The sequence below is a fragment of the Antennarius striatus genome, chromosome 5, assembly GCF_040054535.1.
Source record: "Antennarius striatus isolate MH-2024 chromosome 5, ASM4005453v1, whole genome shotgun sequence".
Classification (NCBI taxonomy): domain Eukaryota; kingdom Metazoa; phylum Chordata; class Actinopteri; order Lophiiformes; family Antennariidae; genus Antennarius; species Antennarius striatus.
Window position 1 is genome coordinate 13,296,736 of NC_090780.1, and position 17,819 is coordinate 13,314,554.

Sequence of the window (17,819 nt, forward strand, 5' to 3'; positions counted from 1 at the left end):
ATTTTTTGTTTCTCTGTTTGATCATTACCTGAGCTTTTTGTGCTTTTACTTGTACAAATAAAGTAAAATTCTACTGAACAGTGATAAAAGACATACGATGATTTAGCAATACTAAAATCTAAAATGACTCTATTACTCTAACGCTTGACAAAAATGCTAAATCTTATCTAAAGTAAAAGTCTCATTGTTTATTTTTTAACTGTTCCATTGGTATAAATGAAGTAACATGCATTTGCTGGATGGTTTAATGTAATGTATGTAATGCACCTGTGGGGTTGGTTGACTTAGTGAGTATGACAGCGTGAACATCCTCCATAGAATCAGCAGCACCTCCAGGCAGCTCTGAAGTCGCGTCGGTCCATGAGGAGCAGGATTACTGCTGTAATCAATACTGATGGAGGACTCACTGATCACTGATTACACTGTGAAAATATTGCAACATCCACCTGTGTCACCTGAGAATGATTAAACACGATCCTTAGACTTCCGTACTGTTTCTGGTTGTCTTAATCAATTTTTTTCATTTTCTAAATGAGAAAATAATGTAAAGTTAAGAAAGAACAAAAACACCAAATTGCAAACAAAAAGTTGTGGATTACAAAATTAATATTCTTATTGTTAATGTCTATTTGTATTGTTTCATAACTTTGTTTCATAACTTCATTATAGTCTATGTGCTACAGACATAGACAGTAATAAAATTTACACACGGAGCAGAATGACTGTTTTATTACATGTTTAAGACAGAACCAATCGATCCACCAGGATGGATCTGATCCTGTGTACGTGAAGTATTCACAGTGTTCCATAACAGCCCGGTATGGGGAGCGATCGATCCGGATCTAACGCAGCCCGTTCAGACAAACTCAGGTGTGACTGGTGCCGGAATGTGGCGAACAAGAGCTCCGAGGCCTCACCTGGGGAGTGTTTGAGAAAAAAAAAAAAAAATGGAGCAACAGTGAAAGCAGGGTGGGCGGGGCTTGCTCCATTTTCTCCGTCTGTTCAGAAACGTTTGATCAAATCTGGGCTCGGGTGAGCTCGCGCGCGGCTGCACACCTGCTACGATTGTTTTTTTGTTTTTTTAGTAATACTGTTTTTGTTCAGCCGCTGCCTTAAGTTGGACTTCTCTGTTAAATATGCGCGAATAAAGCTGTTTTACTCGTATTTACAGACATAAAAAAATCATGAAGAAGGGAACTTTTAACATTTTGGGTCGGAAAAACCAGTCTCTGTTCGACACCAATGTCAAAATGAAGGATATGGGTGAGTACACCGCTTCTTCAGCATAAATGGTTATAATAGAGAGGAACAGTAATGCTCACTTTTAATGACCTTTGTACCTGTTGCTGTGGTCTGGTTCCACTGGTAGACTCTGCGGCTGTTCCTAACATTTCATTATTTTTAATGGCATGAACCTGTGGCAACAGGTTTCATCCATAGGAGGTTATTCTTGCTGAAAAACTTTCTCCCAAACGTGGACGTCCCACCCGAGTAAACATGGCTTCACACTGAGCGGTCCTGTGAACTCCACAAATTGTATGGCAACAGATTTAGGACTTTTAGGACGTCGTGGCTTCTACCTTGATTACACCTTAACACAAGACAAGTGGAGGAAATCAAAGTGTCCAACACTCTATAACCAATAAATGAATACAATTAAATAAACTGGACTTATAATGGAATACACTGTATTATGTTCTGTATAAACAAAGTGTGACGTATGCTATATTTATGAATTTATAATTATATCATTCTTTAGTCATATTATTTCAAAGAAAGTACGAAAAAATATAATAGGTGCACCTATTTTAAACGCTATTACATATGCTATATGCATCATTACAATTTAGTAAACGTCAGTGGGCGTGCAATGAGATGATGCTGAAAGAGAGTAAGAAGAGCTGTTATTGAGAAAACTATGAACCACATTTAAGTGGGTAGGAACAGTTCAGACCTTATTGTGTTATTTATCTGAAAGCAACAGATGATAGTTTGGACCTTATGTTATGACTCCTTCTCCATAGAACCCACCCATACAATTCGTAATTTCGTTAGCATTATTACTAATTCTGTAGTTATTCAAGAAAAATATGATTTCACCGTTGGATATTTTCTTTGTGATCTAGTTCTCTTTTTTAAGATACAAATTATTTGAAAGAACAATTTCAACAGCAAGTTGATGTTAGTTGGTAGTCCTCAGTCAGTCATCTTCAGATAACCACCGGGAATCCGGAGGAGCCAGAGAGCCAGAGCCTATCTCGGCGGCATAGGGCGTGAGGCGGGGGACACTCTGGGCACGACGCCAGTGCACCGCAGAGCCACACACAAAGACACACAACACTCATTCCTACGGGCAATTTGGAACGGCCAATCAACCTGAAGTGCATGCTTTTGGAGGTGGCAAGAAGCTGGAGAATCTGGAGAGAACCCACGCAGACACGGGGAGAGCATGCGAACTCCATGTCTGCGTCGGTTCCGCATGCACACGAACTCCGCATAGAGTGGGACTCGAACCCGGGTCCGCCGTGTTGTGAGGCGGCAGTGCTAACCACTGCGCCAACGTGCCACCCAGTTGGTAGTCTTAACTATTAATATTTGTTATCACACAGTAGTGAATTTTGTACACTGGTCAGACTTTCATGTGTGGTAGATGCTATCACGATATAATTGTTTATTCGTGTTGGCATCAGCCTTGAGGTTAGGTGCAAAAATCTTGTTATATCTGTGATAAGAATGAAAAAAAACACTATCAGATGATGCAGATCACTGCCAAAATCCCCAGGATTGTTTATTTAGATATACCCTATGTGTCCATGAAGTTCCTCAGACAGACAGACAGACAAGATTCACTGGCTCAGCTTAAACACTTAGATTTAAATGAATAAATGTTAGGTAAGGAAAAGACATTGCATTCCACAATGGCTGGCTAACCCTTGATGATGCAAGTTGGCTGATCCTTCCTGCAAAACCTGGTGTTAGTTCCATGTGATTGCACCAAACAGGAAACAAGAGTTATGCAAATCTGAGTAGGTGAGAGCACATTTGTCTAGTTAAATTAGGCAGCTGCAGAACGGGAGCTGACTCCTGAGTCGTACATTCATTAGAATGACACCATCATCAAATCAAAGGAAAATGCTTCACAGTCTTTCTTTCAAGCCCGTTTTTCACTTTCTTCAGTCAATTTAAAGAGTCTTGCCAGATGAGACAGACTTAATATCAATCACTTTCAAGTTTCTGTCATCACTAAGTTATTTGACAAAGGCTGGAATGAACAGCTGAGGAATGTACAACTTTTAAATTTCTCTCTTCCAACCAACCACAGAGACTGATTATTATCAGTTAGTGTACCAGAATGTCTTTTTTAAGCTGTTCAAGTCTGCATTTGCTTGTAGTTCAGAGAGAGGTCACATTTAGTTAGATAATCGTCACTGAGTTCACCTTACCCTTTTTGCCAAGGAACAGAAATGACAGTTTGCAGACCAATTTATAAACAATAATTAATTAAAACATGAATTGATTGATGATCATATATTCATCCATTCAGTATTTTTTTATAGTATCTCATCCCGTGTCGGCTCGTGGGGGACTGGAGTCTGTCCCATCTGACTTTCGGTATAAGTTGAGGTACATTCTGAGCAAGGTCATCAAGGGGCCACATGTAGAAAGTTTATCATTGATTTATAAATATCTTCTTGTTATTTCAATGTTTGGGATCATAAAAGTTTTCTGTTTATACTACCACAAACAGTACACATGGGGAAAAAAAATAAAAGCATGCATGTCAAGTAGTCACATCTTTTTACAGTTCTATAGGAAAGAGTAAATGCACTGTAATAGTTTATATCATACACATTTATCTCAGAAGGAAATGTGATATTTACTGACCGACCATTTACCTTTGTTTTAAATAGTGTTGACATATAAAATGTCACTTTTATTTGCCACTAAGAAAACTACATGTGACAGCACGTGTCATCATAGATTGGATCATTAGCTTGGGTACATAGCAAATAGCTGCCTGCTCCCATTATCTGCACAAGTAGCGCAAAATATATTCAAACTTGATGAAAGAAAAATAAAGAAATAGTGCAGTGCAGTTTATGAGGAAAAAGAAATTTAATCACTAAAACTGTCAAGTGATCCAGAAAAAATTAAAAACTCTGAGTTAATTGCTTTTTGAATTGAAAAATATTTTTTCGTCTTGTGGTTCTTTACAGCCTTTTGTGTTTGCGTCTCCCTGCTTTACGAAGAAATGGAATGACTTGCTTTACGTAAGAATGTCGCACGATAAAAAACAAACAAACTGTTGCTCTTTATCTCCTATCTCCAGACAGTGCAGAGCTGGTGCTTGAGTCAGCAGCCATACCTGAGTCAGGTACTGCCAGCGTGAGGGCCAGACCCACCGTCAAACATCACACCGTGAGTGTCTCGGTTAAAGCACTTATGTTGATCATTGTCATATTTCTTAGTCAGGGTCCAATATTACTGTCACAAAGGGTATACATCTTACCCGCTGCAACCTGTTATTTACTTGTAAAACTACTTATTTGCTAAGCTGGACTGATTGAAGTTGGTCGATAAGGAACACTTAAATGAGTATAGTGTCAGAATCAGGACCATCTTAAGTAAGCAGAGTGTCAGCCCATATATTAAAAGTAATAGTAGTAGTTACAATTTTGTGAAGTCAAGCATTGGCCTCTTTTGAGTTTGAAGATTTTGTGTAGGTGGTTAGTTTTCCTGAAAGTACCACACGTTACTCTCATGTGGGAGTGATAATGATATTCTTCATTTATATTCTGTTATGGTTCATTTTCTTCATCCCACCACCTTCACCTTCTCCTGCAGGGTTATTTGACGTATGCTGCTCTTAAAAAAATCAGGACATGTCCACATGTCTGCATGGGTTCCATATCCACCTCATCCAGTGCAATGCTGGAAGAGGTTAAAACAGGATAAATTTTTACCAAAAATGGCAAAAGATTACTTTCTGTTTTATCTATTAGGAGCGGGGGTTTTCAAATGTAGAGAGTAATGCTTTTGAAAGCAGTCATGCTTACTGTTACTTCATAGATAATCACAAGCAGTGGAAATCAGCTTAGTACAATTACACAGGCAGTGTACAGTACTTGTGTGCAGTTCTGAGTTAGGTGAGTCATTACCGTACATACATTTTAGTAAAATGATAAAATCAGCTTTTGGTTCACAATTTCTTTGGCTTGGCTAGAAAACACTCAGAGTGTGTACCTCAGTGAATGCCGTTGTCGTTTCCAGGCTACGTCAAAACAAAATGCTGTGTCTATTGTTCTTTAGAGGGAGGTGTTTCACCAAACATAAAAAAACACACAAACATTCAAAAATTTATATGATAACAGATTTATTTTTGTGTGAAACATTAAAACAGAAAAGTTTAGGAACATTTGACAGTGCCTCCTGGGTCATATTGTCATAGAGAAGGTGGAAATCAGAAGCTCATCTCTGCTCTGGCTCACACACATCAGTGTTAGGGAGTGGTCAGTGAATATGTGGCATGTTTTGGATGTGGCACACCCAGCATCGTGGACAGGACGGCTCAGACCTTTGTCACAGATGACAGTGAGTCACATCAGCAGGAATGAATGGATTGAATCTAACGTGTGCCATCTTCATTCCCACGCCCTTGATGGTTGCATCTCTTTATATGACAATACAACGATTATTAATAAAGACAAACCAGTGTAATTCTGTGCTGTATTTCAGATGGATGCACAATGTGTCAAACATTTTCCTTTTAAGTCTGAAGCCACCCCAAATGATGTTACACTTCTTTGGATCTGAATTTGCCCATGAAGTATCTTAGAACAGTTTTTTTCTCTACCTGGTAGTGTTTCAGTAGATTTGATTTTCAGTAGATTTGATTTTCTTATTCTCTGGAAGATCACATACCCAGTTAAATCCTGTGTGCCCGCATAGAGTCAGCATAATCTTTGTTTATTTTGATGACTTTTATGTTGTTAGGACGATGACCAGTTTCCCATTGTCGGACTGTCACACCGTCACACTCACAAACACACTCATAGACACATACACAGACACACATACGTATTTAATTGACAGTCTGAGATTCTGTCAGCCTGACAATGTGATGAGTAATAGTTGTAACCTCTGATTCAGCAAGTCTTCATGTGTGAAATATGTGGGAGTGTGGTGATTAGAAAACTAGACGCCTCCACCTCAAGTTTAGTCATGACGAAGCAAGATCTAAAGTATATGTTGCATTCTCTCGGGAGCAGACATAAACTGATATTTTGAATGTATTCTATCAGAATATGTGATTTGTTTAACCAGTCTAACATCAATGTACTTTAAACTTTGAACAGATTCTTTCACCAATGGCCCAACTGTCCATTTAAGTTAAATGAAACCTGAATTCAAATTACAGCAAGCAAAATAGCTTCTTCTAGGTTACCCTTAATGTCAGCAAAAACAAATCATATCCACCTCTACGTTTCTTTATTTCCATTCTAATCATGTGCTCCACATTTCTGTCAGTTTCATAAAAAGCCATCTACAAGTTTAAGAATACCTGATGAAAATGGTCAGTTGAAATTTTCAAGCTAATCCTTACTGCTTTGTCTTCTCGAAAGTTTTGTCCTGATTTTTATTTAACATACAAAATGATGAAGAAAATCTTCATCTTGCAGGAAAGTGAAAACCTGGGTTTGCATCTTTATCCAAGTCCTCTAAAAACATGATTCTTCTCTCTCATATGCACAACTTACTCAAACCTTCATGAAACAGTTTTTGTGTTTTCCCTCTGATAGGGAGAAAAACAAAATGAATGAGTGGTCGAAAAAAACTTGCTTCCTTTAGAAGTTAATAAAGCATTTGTGAATATTCGTCATTATACAGACACATAGGAGCCAATGAAGTTTTTTGCCAGTTACTGGTTGAATAATGTTAATAATATAACAAAAACTGGGCATGTTGAGCTTTTGTAAAAGATTGTTGATTTTCACATTGTGTGAGAACTGGTTTGTTCACTCAGAGAAGAAAACAAAACAACCTATTAAAATCTATTTTAGAGTGCAGTACTTAGCAGTCATCTTGTGTTTATCATTGTTCTTTAATGCGGCTATGTTTTTGCTTCAGATTTGGACATATAACCTGTCTATTTTTTTTACATGCAGTCAAGTCTTGAGAGTTTCCAAGGGTTTGCCGTACCAACACCCAAGGTCCCCGTCCTTCCCCCTGTCAATGGCGTTAAGATCAACGGGTCAGGTGAGTGTCTACTAGCCTCAAATATGTGCTTTAAGTTTAACATTGGTAATGCACTCTGGTGATCTCTATTATTTAAACTCTGAAGGATCAAGATCATTTGTGGTGCCTTAACTCAAACTCAGTTGATGGATCATGACAATCAGAATGTGTTCAAGGGTTAAATTGCAGGGCAGGTAAATGTTTGTCCAGAGAATTGCTCAATAACCTTCCTGACTGTGGCTCAACAGCCATACCAGCTGGTAAAAATATTTACTGAATGGGAGTGTTCCCATTTATAAAATTAAAGGATAACATTCATTCCCAAATCTTTGTAAGATTATCAACTTTTTTTAAATTAGTCTCTAGATTGTATGATTCCATTAAATTTAGCTGTTTCATTACAGTCTCTAGTTTTTCCTCCTTTTTACTGCAGGTGCTCTTTGGCGAATGTGACCACTGATATAAAATACTAGTACACACAATCAAATTCAGAATTTTCTTTTATATTATTAAACATGCTGAACATTTCTCACATAGTTCTGAAATCTTCTTCAGTAAAATGAAACATGTCTAATAGCGTATATGTTCCACTGTGAGCAACACTTAATCTTTATTATTCTCTCTTTGCAAATTTCACAGTTGGTGCTGATAGTTTGTCCAGTGGGTCTGTGATATCTGTACCTAACTTCGAGGAGGGGGAAATATTAATTCCCCCTCCTCCCTCTATGGCACCTCCACCACCCCCCTTCATCCCCCCTCCTCCAGACTTCATGGGAGACCTGAACAGCCTAGATTTGCAAAACCTTCAGCCTCCTTCATTTTCTGCTCCAAAGCCAACTTCACTGGCAAAATCCATGGGGGAAGAAGACTTTACCTCTCTGAAACCACCATCAGTGGCTCTACCAAAGCCTCCACCAATGTGTGCCTCTGCATCATCCTTACCAGTTTCTAGTCCACCACCTGGCAAAGTTTATGAGCGTCCACATTTTGCTCCACCCCTGCCTCCTTCTGAAACACAATGCAAGACTTATAAGGCACCACCTCCAAAGCCCATTAGACAGTCCTCTGTGCCCACCCTTGACTCCCCACCACAGACTCCTGCAGAAACTTCCCTTGTGCAGACACCCACACTATCAACCTTCAATCCCCAAAACACAGCAAAGCTGTACAGCATTCCTCAGACCTCAGTTCTTCGTGTCTATGACAATCCAAATGCAAGACCCAAGCAAATATTGCTCCTGGAAGATACTGGAGCTGTTAAATCAGCTCCTGTGCTTGTCCAGACTAATGGGAAAACACCTAAAAGGGCTCCATCATCTACAAAAGTTTCCAAACAGATAGTAGAGCTGAAAGAGAACTCACAAATTACCCAGTCATCTCCATCACCACTGCCCGAGCCAAGCAGAGAAGCTAAAGCAGGAACAGTTTCAGCACCAATAGAAAAAGGTGATGCTTTCAAAACTCTAAAAATGTCCCCACCAAAGCTTCAGGATGTGAACAGTACTTTGATGAAACCAGAGTCTAATAAATACAAACATCCAGGTTCTCCAGGTCAACATCGCACATTCAGTCCATTATTAGATTATAAACTTCGTAACCTGAAGGGTAGTGAAACCAACGGAGCACGAGATGGACCTGTATCTTCCCCATTGGCTCTTTTAATGGCAGCGAAAGAAAGAGACAAACACAGGTCAGCTCAAACTCTGTCACAGGAAAACATAACCAAAAAGAATGAGCAGCCAAGTGAAAGCATTCATCCAAGTGATACAAGTCCCAATTCCTTTCTCGTCACCCCAAGGCCCCACTCATTTTCTTCTTTGACATCTCAAGACCTAATGCAGGAAAGTCGGAAGTCTGCTAGCCCCGATGAGCATATTCAAATAATTCAGACCACACAAACACCCAACGGTCCACCACTTGTGAACGATCATATGTCATTTACCAGTCAAACACCCAATACAATGGCTGCATCCCAAATTCCAACCAACCTGATGGAGAAGACACAAAATGAAGAGCAAAGTCCTTCAAAGTTTCAATCTGTACAGCATGATGATATTGTAGAGGAGTTAAGTATGCCATTACTCCCTCCACCTCCAGAGTTTGAGGATTTTGATGAAATGATGGAGCCTCCTCCTTCCATCACTCCACCTGACCCACCGACGACAGAGGCACCAACACTGACCAACAGCGTTGTCCCTCCAGCTAAAGTTCCACCTCCTTCTCCAAATCCTCCACCGTCTCCAAATCTCCCACCTCCAAACATTCTTACCAAACCAAAACTGCAGGTCCAGACAAAACCCAAGGTGGACCCTCCTCAGCTACCATCCGATCTTTCACCAAGACAGGCTACACTCCTGAGCATCTTACAAAAGAAGATGTTGGAAATGGATCACAAAATTAACACAGTGAAGGAGGCTGAGTCTGGTTCTGATGACTGGGGCACTCCCCTGTCTGATGAGGACAATAAGATCCATGTGGCTCCCAGGGTCCTACCAACAAGGACACATTTCCCAGCGGTCAACAAAGCAGCAACTCTGGACATTAAGGAGCTGGATGATAAAATTGCAACAAAATATCAGGAGACATCTTCAGTTCCCACGAGGTAAGACGTCCAGTGCTCAAATATGGATCTGTACTTTTGAGGAACAGCAGTCACCCATAATAATGTTAGAATTAATTATTAATGTGTTCTTCTTTTCAGCAATGGACTGCCATCAAAACAAAAATTTGGTATGACGTTTACAGTTCGGCCTGGAACCAAAAATCCTATAACTGTTGTCAGTAAAGAGGAGCCTCAATGAGACTGGTCTTCTAATTTTTAATATTTGGGACATTGTAAGTCATTGGGTAACCTTATTTTGTATCATCTAAAATTTGTACAAAAGGTAATAAGCAGGTAACACGGTGGTGCAGTGATTGCTGCCTTAGAGCAAGAAGGTTCTGGGTTTGATTCCTCTCTGTGTGGAGTTCGTATGTTCTCCCCGTGTCTGCATGGGTTTTCTCTGAGTTCTCTGGCTTCCTCCCACCTCCTAAAACATGCAGCTTAGGTGAATTGGTCAGGTCGGCTGCTGTCGAGTTGTGAGTCTGAGTAGACGCGGTCTCACACACGCAATTATAATGTTCACACATGTATCCAGATATATCTCTCTATAAGCGGCTATAGGGGAGATAATTATCTTCAAGTCTAGAAGAAGATGGATAGATGGAAGGTAAAAAGCACTTTAAACAAAGGAGTTGAAGATATGTGGTTTGCAAATATGTGAAGTTGCTCAGTTCTGAATGTATCAGTTATGATTTCTAATTTGACCTGCAAACTTTCTTCAGTTTAAATTTTATTCTTTTTGTTATTTTTATATTTAATTTTTTAGTTGTTTTTTTGGGGACCGCTCAGTGTACAGATAAAAGGTGTATATGTTGCCCTTTCAAGCAAGGCTTTCAGTTAACGTGAGTGCAAATATTTTAGCCAATACTTCCCAAGACATATTAAAATTGTAAAATATATATATCTGTAAAATACATGTGAATAAAAATAAAATAAAATAGTTCCGTTATTTGTAGAGTCATAAGTTCAGAGATCTTGATTGTAAAATAGAATAATGTATAATGAGATTATAGTTTATTGTGGTATTCTCATGTCCAATAAATATTATATCATTCTTTCACTGTTACACTTTCACTATCAGGATCCATCACAATTAAACAATTACCTGGACAACTGCTTCACTGTGTCAATTTGCTGAGGAACAAGTGTAACAAGTATTTTATCGCAGTCATTTTTTTGTCTTTGCACCTGTGTACAGTGTATGTATATATACATACTGTATAGTGTATATATGTATACTGTGTATACACTACTAAAGAAGGATGTTCAACATTAATTAAGCAGACTTCCATTTTCAAACACAGTTGAAAAGAAAAAGGATCTCTCTCCTGCTGAAAAGAATGAAATAGTTGACTGTCTTGTACAAGGTATGAAAACTTTACATATGTCACAAAGACTTAAGCGTGATCGTTGTACTGTTAAGAGGTCTGTGGCTGATTCAGAGCACACAGGTTTGTGGAGATAAATGCACAAAGAGGAAGGTTTCTACCAGACAATTACATCGGATTAAGAGAACTCCTAAAATGGCATTACAAAGCAGCAAAGGTATATGATGGATGGAGTAGTGGATGGTCAGTGGATGTCCCATGCACCTGGATGTCCCATGCACCTGTGTTTAGAGTGGACTCCTAATTTCTCTTCGGGAATTAATACAGTCAATAAAATCAAAAATTAAATCACTGGCCGCTATGGGCATAAAAAGAGAGAAACTCCGTTGACCTCAACCTGCTTAACACCCTCAAGCAAAGGACCTAAAATTTATGTTTTTGAAATTATGATTTCAATAACATTCAAATTTTACTCAACTGACACATGAAAATTATGCTGTCATTTGCATCAACTCTGAGAAACATCATTTGCATAATAATTTGAAATGCAGTGTATATGGTAATAGTTCACATGTTCAGATTTTCTAGGCTGATAACAAACATTCATCTGAAGATGATGTCCATAAATCATTGTACATCCCACATTCCTACAAAGAGGCTACAGCAGTGTAAAACAAATCATAGAAAATCATAGAAAAAGCACGTTTCTCAAAATAGCCTATTCAATGTAATCAAAATTTTTAAATTTAAATACCATGAATCTGGTGCAGTTCACTACTATAATCATGGATAAGACTGCTGAATGGAGAGTAATCAAGAGTTCAAAAAGACACTCAATGACACCGTTTCTCTATGAGGGAAACCACAGAATATCAAAAGCTGGTCACACCACGGCTGCCACTTTATCAAAATGTACAACGGCTGCTGATCAAGTCATTTTGTCGATTTTGTTGGGCTTACTTTCTCAAAATATCAAAAAAATATTTTATAACGTTATTTTAGTCAAACCTCAGATTAGTCATGACTACGGTTGAGTGGGTCACTTTAAAAATGCACAGCTATTTTAACTGTAAATTATTAATGTATTTTAACCTCTTATTTATCTGAATTTGAATGGAACCATGGCAACTGAATAGTAATCAGGCATTCTAAATGACAGGGAAAAAATATAAATATAACTGATATTTATCAGGTTATTAGATTTACACTTGGCTATAAAAACTATTCACGATCCAAATAAAAAATTACATCATTAGTTCAGTTATGTTTGGATGACATCACTATTAACTGCAAAGAAATGCAGGAAAAAAACGCTAATAAGAATGATTTTACTTGATTGTAAGACAACAGAAAAATATAGCAGGAAAGAAATTAGAGAAACATTTTTAGCAGAAAAAAGGTTTTTTTGCCCAGTATTTTTTTTAAATTCATTGAGAAAATGTGAAAGAAATTATGTTATCAATTCGGTAAATGTGAAAGAACTTATGCTATTAATTCAGTATAGATGCGTACGTGCCTCAGACACCCTTCGTCCATGCAGTTCCAAGAAAAGAAAGATAGATAGATAGATAGATAGATAGATAGATAGATAGATAGATAGATAGATAGATAGATAGATAGATAGATAGATAGATAGATAGATAGATAGATAGATAGATAGATAGATAGATAGATAGATAGATAGATAGATAGATAGATAGATAGATAGATAGATAGATAGACTTTAATGATCCCAAGGGAAATTCTGGAGAATTCAGGAGAAACTCACCCCATATTGATACAAAGAAAGCTATCGAAGGTGAGTTTGTGGTCAGAAGCTTTGAAACTGCAGCAGCTTCTTCTCCACGCTTTAACGGAAAGCTAACCATATAAGGAGTGCAGCTGTTTCTGCATGTTTTAATGGTAAACTGCTTAAACAGAATTGATGATGCAAACTATGTATTGTTGCTATGCTGATGCTCAATAAAAAGACGGAGACAGCACAACTTTGACAGTTTGGAGGAGCATCTTCCTGCTAAGAGCTCTGCCGTCCCTTGTGAGTCACGGAAGACAACTTTGACTGGTGTTTGTTGTCGATAAAAACGCAGGTGATGTACCTACTAGGGGCATTCTAAATTCTCCTGACAGAAAACCAGACAGCTGCCTCAACAGACCTGCAAAGACAATACATGGAGAACAATAAATGGAGATCAACCCTGTTTTCATGGTCAGGCCAAAAGATGTGGATGGATGCAAAACTCAGGGCAAAGAAAATAAAATTCCATAGACAAAAAAAATCTGCTAGTGTAGGTTAATGCTGCTTGAGCAAAAGTGAGACATCAATCTCCGTTCTTAGTGCTTACTATCGGTATGGATTTATTTCGACCGTCAACTTATTTTGGTTTCTCTCCAATTTAATCTATTGCTTCAAGAAGCTGGTTTAACATCTGGGCTTTCGCTTTGCACTTGTGGCTGTTATTGAGAATTATTGATCTGAATTTAATGGCACTACTCTTATTTTTGTCCTTAAAATTGAATATTGTCTTATTGCTCTTTTTCATATAACAGTGAAGGCACTGAACATTTTAACAGTAACATTTCAGGAAAATAAAGAATATTTCAATGTTCTTTCACTGACAGGGAACCAGTGATGTGTGAAGTGAATGTTTCAAGTGACAAAAATAACCCCAATAAAATACAATTACAAAAGATCCCAACAATTTTTATTAATACAAAATTCGACCAATTTATGAAGATGACTGTCCCTAACAAATGACTATTACAAACAGTATTCCTGATGTGTTCATTTCAGTGAGACTGCTCTACATTTCAGTCTTGTAATTTGTAGACACCTAGCTACATACTGTATAGAAACCAAAGTTGTTTACAGATATTGTATGTTTGTTTCTAATCCCTTTAATAGTTCCCAATGTTACTTAATCTAATCTTTTTTCCTGAAATCATAACAGTCATCAGTTACTTTTATCCTAATTACATAACACTGCTGCATGTATTCTGTTACTTCCTTAGCTTGGAGATGACCTCACCATTTCAGTTGAGAGCAAATCACACATGTTGCTACATTTTGAGCCGGCTTGCAGCAAATAAGACAAAACTAACCTCTTTTAGAGGGTGAGTTAATGGGGTTTGCCTCAGTCACACCGTTGCATCAGTGGTGGTATAGGCCAGAGCATAAATCTTCTCAGTATCTGCATTGTAACACTACAATTTCTTTCAGTTCTTGAAGTTGTCAGCATAAAACAGTTCTTACACAAAGAAATGCTGAAATGCTCCTACTACCAAAAAACCCCCAAACAAGCTACCTTTAATGTAACATTAAGAGTTCATTGATCTGGAAATAAAATAACAGTATCATGGAAGTACATAGACTTGATCCCAGAGTAGAGCAGTCCAAAACGGCCAAAATATAGGGAACCTAAGTACAAATATTGTGCACATACGTGTGGTGCTACATCACATTGTGACAACTCATGTTTTCTGACTGACACACTGGGTTTCACTTTTAAGATGCACGTCGACACGCCTCAAAAACAGGGAGGCGTGTTTCACACAGTGATCTGTGACGGGGCGTGAGCATCTATTGGGTCTAAGAGGAAGACTTGGAGGTTCTAGTGGCCGTACCCACGGTGTGGTGGAGCACAAGGTGATCCCAGCCTACGGTTGTGAGGGTGTTAGAGTCACCATGGAGCCAGCACACGTCTTTGACAAAGTCCTGATGCCTACGATCTCGAAGTCTGTAAAATGAGAACATGCAATTAGCACTTCCAATTGTGCTTGAGATTAAGCAGAGGTTTTAATGTGACCTGCAAAGACTCACACTTCTTGTAGGTCAGATTTCATGACGACAACAGAACAATCATCACTCACAGACGCTAGCAGGGAACTGGGATGGAAATAAAGGATTGTTAAAATATTTATAACAATAATAACAATACTAATAATGTAGGACTTGAGTTTACCTATCAGTGGAGAAAGCAATCCCATTAATTCTGCGGTTGTGGACATTTTCCACTTGTGTTGACTTGATCCCTAGAAAGTCCTTCACAGTCACTCTTCCTAGCTCATCACCTGTGACACATTGTGATCAAATGATTAAAGATGCATGCGCCGCCACAACAATGTCTGTGTCACTCAGTCTGCGGCCAGGTATTACCAAAAGCTATGGTGCTTCTGTGATGGGGGTGCCACGCTGCAGTGGTGGGGGCACACATGGGGGACTTCACATCTAAAACATCTAAGACAGCAACGGATCATAGGTTATCTCACTTTTTGACAAGATTTAATCCAAACGAAATAACTTCAGCAAATTTGGAATCATGGAGTCACCTGCACCGGCTGCTACCAGTAAGTCACAGACTCTGGACCTAAAGGCTAGAATGTGTTGCTCACCTATTCTTGAAGCGGGTTTATTTGGCTTCCTCCTGTCCCACATCAGCACGCGACCGTCCTGAGGGATGGAAGATAACAAAGCATGAGGTAATTTAAAGAAAAGTGTAATTTATCACAGTTTTTGTGTTTTGACACAAACAATAAGCTATACGTCATTCTGAATATGCATATTCTTGCAGTAGTCTTCCAAAAATAAATTCAGGTATTGTATGTTAAATGTTGTCTTAAAAGAAGCATGTGAATTGTTCAGGAGTCTTTTACTTGACCACAGGAAATGAACAGAGACTCCTCCATAGGACTGCAGGCAACACAATTGATGGGCTGCGTGTGCGCTGAAGAAATGCAAAAGAAAAGAGACAAGTTCAGTTTTCATTTTTGTCACTCTTGCAAATCATTATTTATTATTACTGACAAAACCATGTTTGTCTAGATCATTGCTAGAAAATTTATTGTGTGGTCACTCATTGTGATTCTGAAGAAAGCTGTAAGTGCATTGATTTATGACAAATTTAAACTTTTTTTTTTACATGACAGTGAAAATTTTAGCAAATCATTTAACAATTCCCACTTCTGCACCAAAAGTGAATGACTTTTAAAGACACTAGGGAGAAGGGGAACCAATCAAGAAAACTGTAGGGTGATCTCCCTTTCTACTTCAATTAAGTAAAATGATTCGAACGTTTTAATAGATTTTAAAGTCTCAAAATTGAAGATGAATATGATTTACTCTGAAACAAACAAAAAAAAAGAAGATGAGTTTTCCAATAATTATTTCGAGGCCAGTTTGGAAATGTTCACTCACCACCGTAGGTCATGACCACTGTCTCCTGACTGAGATCCCAGACTTTAATTCTGTAGTGAAGGAAGGAGAAATAAAATATCATGATGAGAAAGCAACCTGAATGAAAGTGTAAAAATTTAAAAAATAAACTTTAAACATGCTTCTCCTCTGCTGTGACACATAATGCAAATCTACTTAATGTACTCAACAGGTATAACATAACAAATGTCTAACCGACAGTCCATGCTGCCAGTGACAGCATGACTTGCTCCAGTAACTGGGCTCACTGTAGTGACAACATGGTCATGGTCATGTTTGGTGAACTGGTTCACCAGCAGGCGCTCATCTTCTGCCAGTTCCCAGAGCTCCAAGGCACCTGTGCAGAATCCAGTCCAATAATACCCAGTTCATCACTCCAGTCACAAAACATGTGCTTAAACAACACCTGGTATTAATCTAAACTTTACCAGAGTCTGATGCGACTACAATCCTCTTTTCTGATACCCATTTGACATCTGTGACTCCAGTCTCAGTTTGCACACCGGCTTTGCAGAGGTCCTCATAGGGGGCCTTCGAAGGTTCACTGTAGATCCAAACGGACCCCTGCCAGCTCCTGCCGCTTAGGCTGGAGGCCCCAAGCAATAGAGTGCCATCTAGTAAGAGACAGAAAGAACACCTGACATTATAATACAGTGGTATGGTTACGATAACTAAACAGAATGAGATGCATCTGTTTATTCCTCATTGGATCAAGAAAAAAAACAACTCTTATTTGCTGAACATTGTGTCACGTTGCATGTACAGCAAGTCGGCAGCTGAGATCTTTCATATGAGCACAGAGGTAAATAGAGCAATTCAGGGCTCAAAACAACAACTAAACGCGCCCCACGTGTTTATCCCAGTAGCCCACAGCTAACCTGCCCCGCCGCTAGCCAACCCCGCCGCTAGCTTGTCCCGACCCACCTGCTCGGTACTGCGCGGCGCACAGATGCTTCTCCATACTCGCTGGAGCATTAGGCGGGATGTTCCACTGGTTCTCCTTCGTCATTCTAGCATCCACTGCACTTCTCATTCAGATGAGGCGCTTTAGATTTGACACGTTTCGGGCTGTTTCCACTTGCTAGCTGAAACCCGTTATTTGTTTTCTGGCACTAGTTTGTCTTTAACTGGGGTGAACAGACTTTATCGTCTTCTAAGACCACAGCAATATCCCTGTTCAGTCAGGAACTATCATTTATTATGTAGCTCAAGTTTCAGAAATGATGCCTCGGTCACGGAACTCATGGGACGGATAAAGGTTCGCCACCGTGACAGGTCTTCCGCTTCCGCTATTCTTCTTCGTTAGTTTCTGATTTTTCTTTGACTGTTTCATGGCACGAGGTTCACAACAGATAACACATTACTGCCACCTGGTGGTGGAAGTCTCTCCCTCCTCTCTTTCTTCCTTTTTTTCTCTCTACCCCCCCCCCCCTCCAAAATAAAC

At 38.9% G+C, this 17,819-nt stretch overlaps 2 protein-coding genes across 3 annotated transcripts; one reads left to right on the top strand and one right to left on the bottom strand.

Moving 5' to 3' along the window:
- Positions 1-1,036: 1,036 nt before the first annotated feature.
- On the top strand, positions 1,037-10,942 carry LOC137595488 (proline-rich protein 36). Of its 2 annotated transcripts, none has more exons than XM_068315646.1 (5): positions 1,037-1,263; positions 4,331-4,419; positions 7,167-7,257; positions 7,876-9,838; positions 9,938-10,942. In XM_068315646.1, the coding sequence occupies exons 1-5, from the start codon at positions 1,185-1,187 to the stop codon at positions 10,035-10,037; spliced, it is 2,322 nt and encodes a 773-aa protein (XP_068171747.1). In that variant the 5' UTR covers positions 1,037-1,184; the 3' UTR covers positions 10,038-10,942. The 2 variants fall into 2 exon arrangements, with proteins under 2 accessions (XP_068171747.1, XP_068171749.1); XM_068315648.1 differs by having other exon boundaries at positions 4,335-4,419.
- Positions 10,943-13,851: 2,909 nt separating this feature from the next.
- Positions 13,852-17,659, bottom strand: wdr77 (WD repeat domain 77). The gene is made up of 10 exons (XM_068314300.1): positions 17,300-17,659; positions 16,804-16,989; positions 16,571-16,712; positions 16,358-16,407; positions 15,817-15,887; positions 15,556-15,613; positions 15,320-15,400; positions 15,126-15,234; positions 14,984-15,049; positions 13,852-14,900 (listed from the first exon to the last, which is right to left on the bottom strand). The coding sequence occupies exons 1-10, from the start codon at positions 17,406-17,408 to the stop codon at positions 14,753-14,755; spliced, it is 1,020 nt and encodes a 339-aa protein (XP_068170401.1). The 5' UTR covers positions 17,409-17,659; the 3' UTR covers positions 13,852-14,752.
- Between the last annotated feature and the right edge of the window lie 160 nt (positions 17,660-17,819).

Excerpts from the sequence above, each read along its gene's own strand:
- wdr77 (XM_068314300.1), bottom strand. The coding sequence starts at position 17,408 with ATGAGAAGTGCAGTGGATGCTAGAATGACGAAGGAGAACCAGTGGAAC. Across the intron at positions 16,408-16,570 it reads ACTGGCAGCATGGACTGTCG|AATTAAAGTCTGGGATCTCA; the intron begins GTTAGACATTTG and ends CCTTCACTACAG. Across the intron at positions 15,235-15,319 it reads CAGAAGCACCATAGCTTTTG|GTGATGAGCTAGGAAGAGTG; the intron begins GTAATACCTGGC and ends AATGTGTCACAG.
- LOC137595488 (XM_068315646.1), top strand. The coding sequence starts at position 1,185 with ATGAAGAAGGGAACTTTTAACATTTTGGGTCGGAAAAACCAGTCTCTG. Across the intron at positions 4,420-7,166 it reads CCACCGTCAAACATCACACC|TCAAGTCTTGAGAGTTTCCA; the intron begins GTGAGTGTCTCG and ends TTTTACATGCAG. Across the intron at positions 9,839-9,937 it reads ACATCTTCAGTTCCCACGAG|CAATGGACTGCCATCAAAAC; the intron begins GTAAGACGTCCA and ends TCTTCTTTTCAG.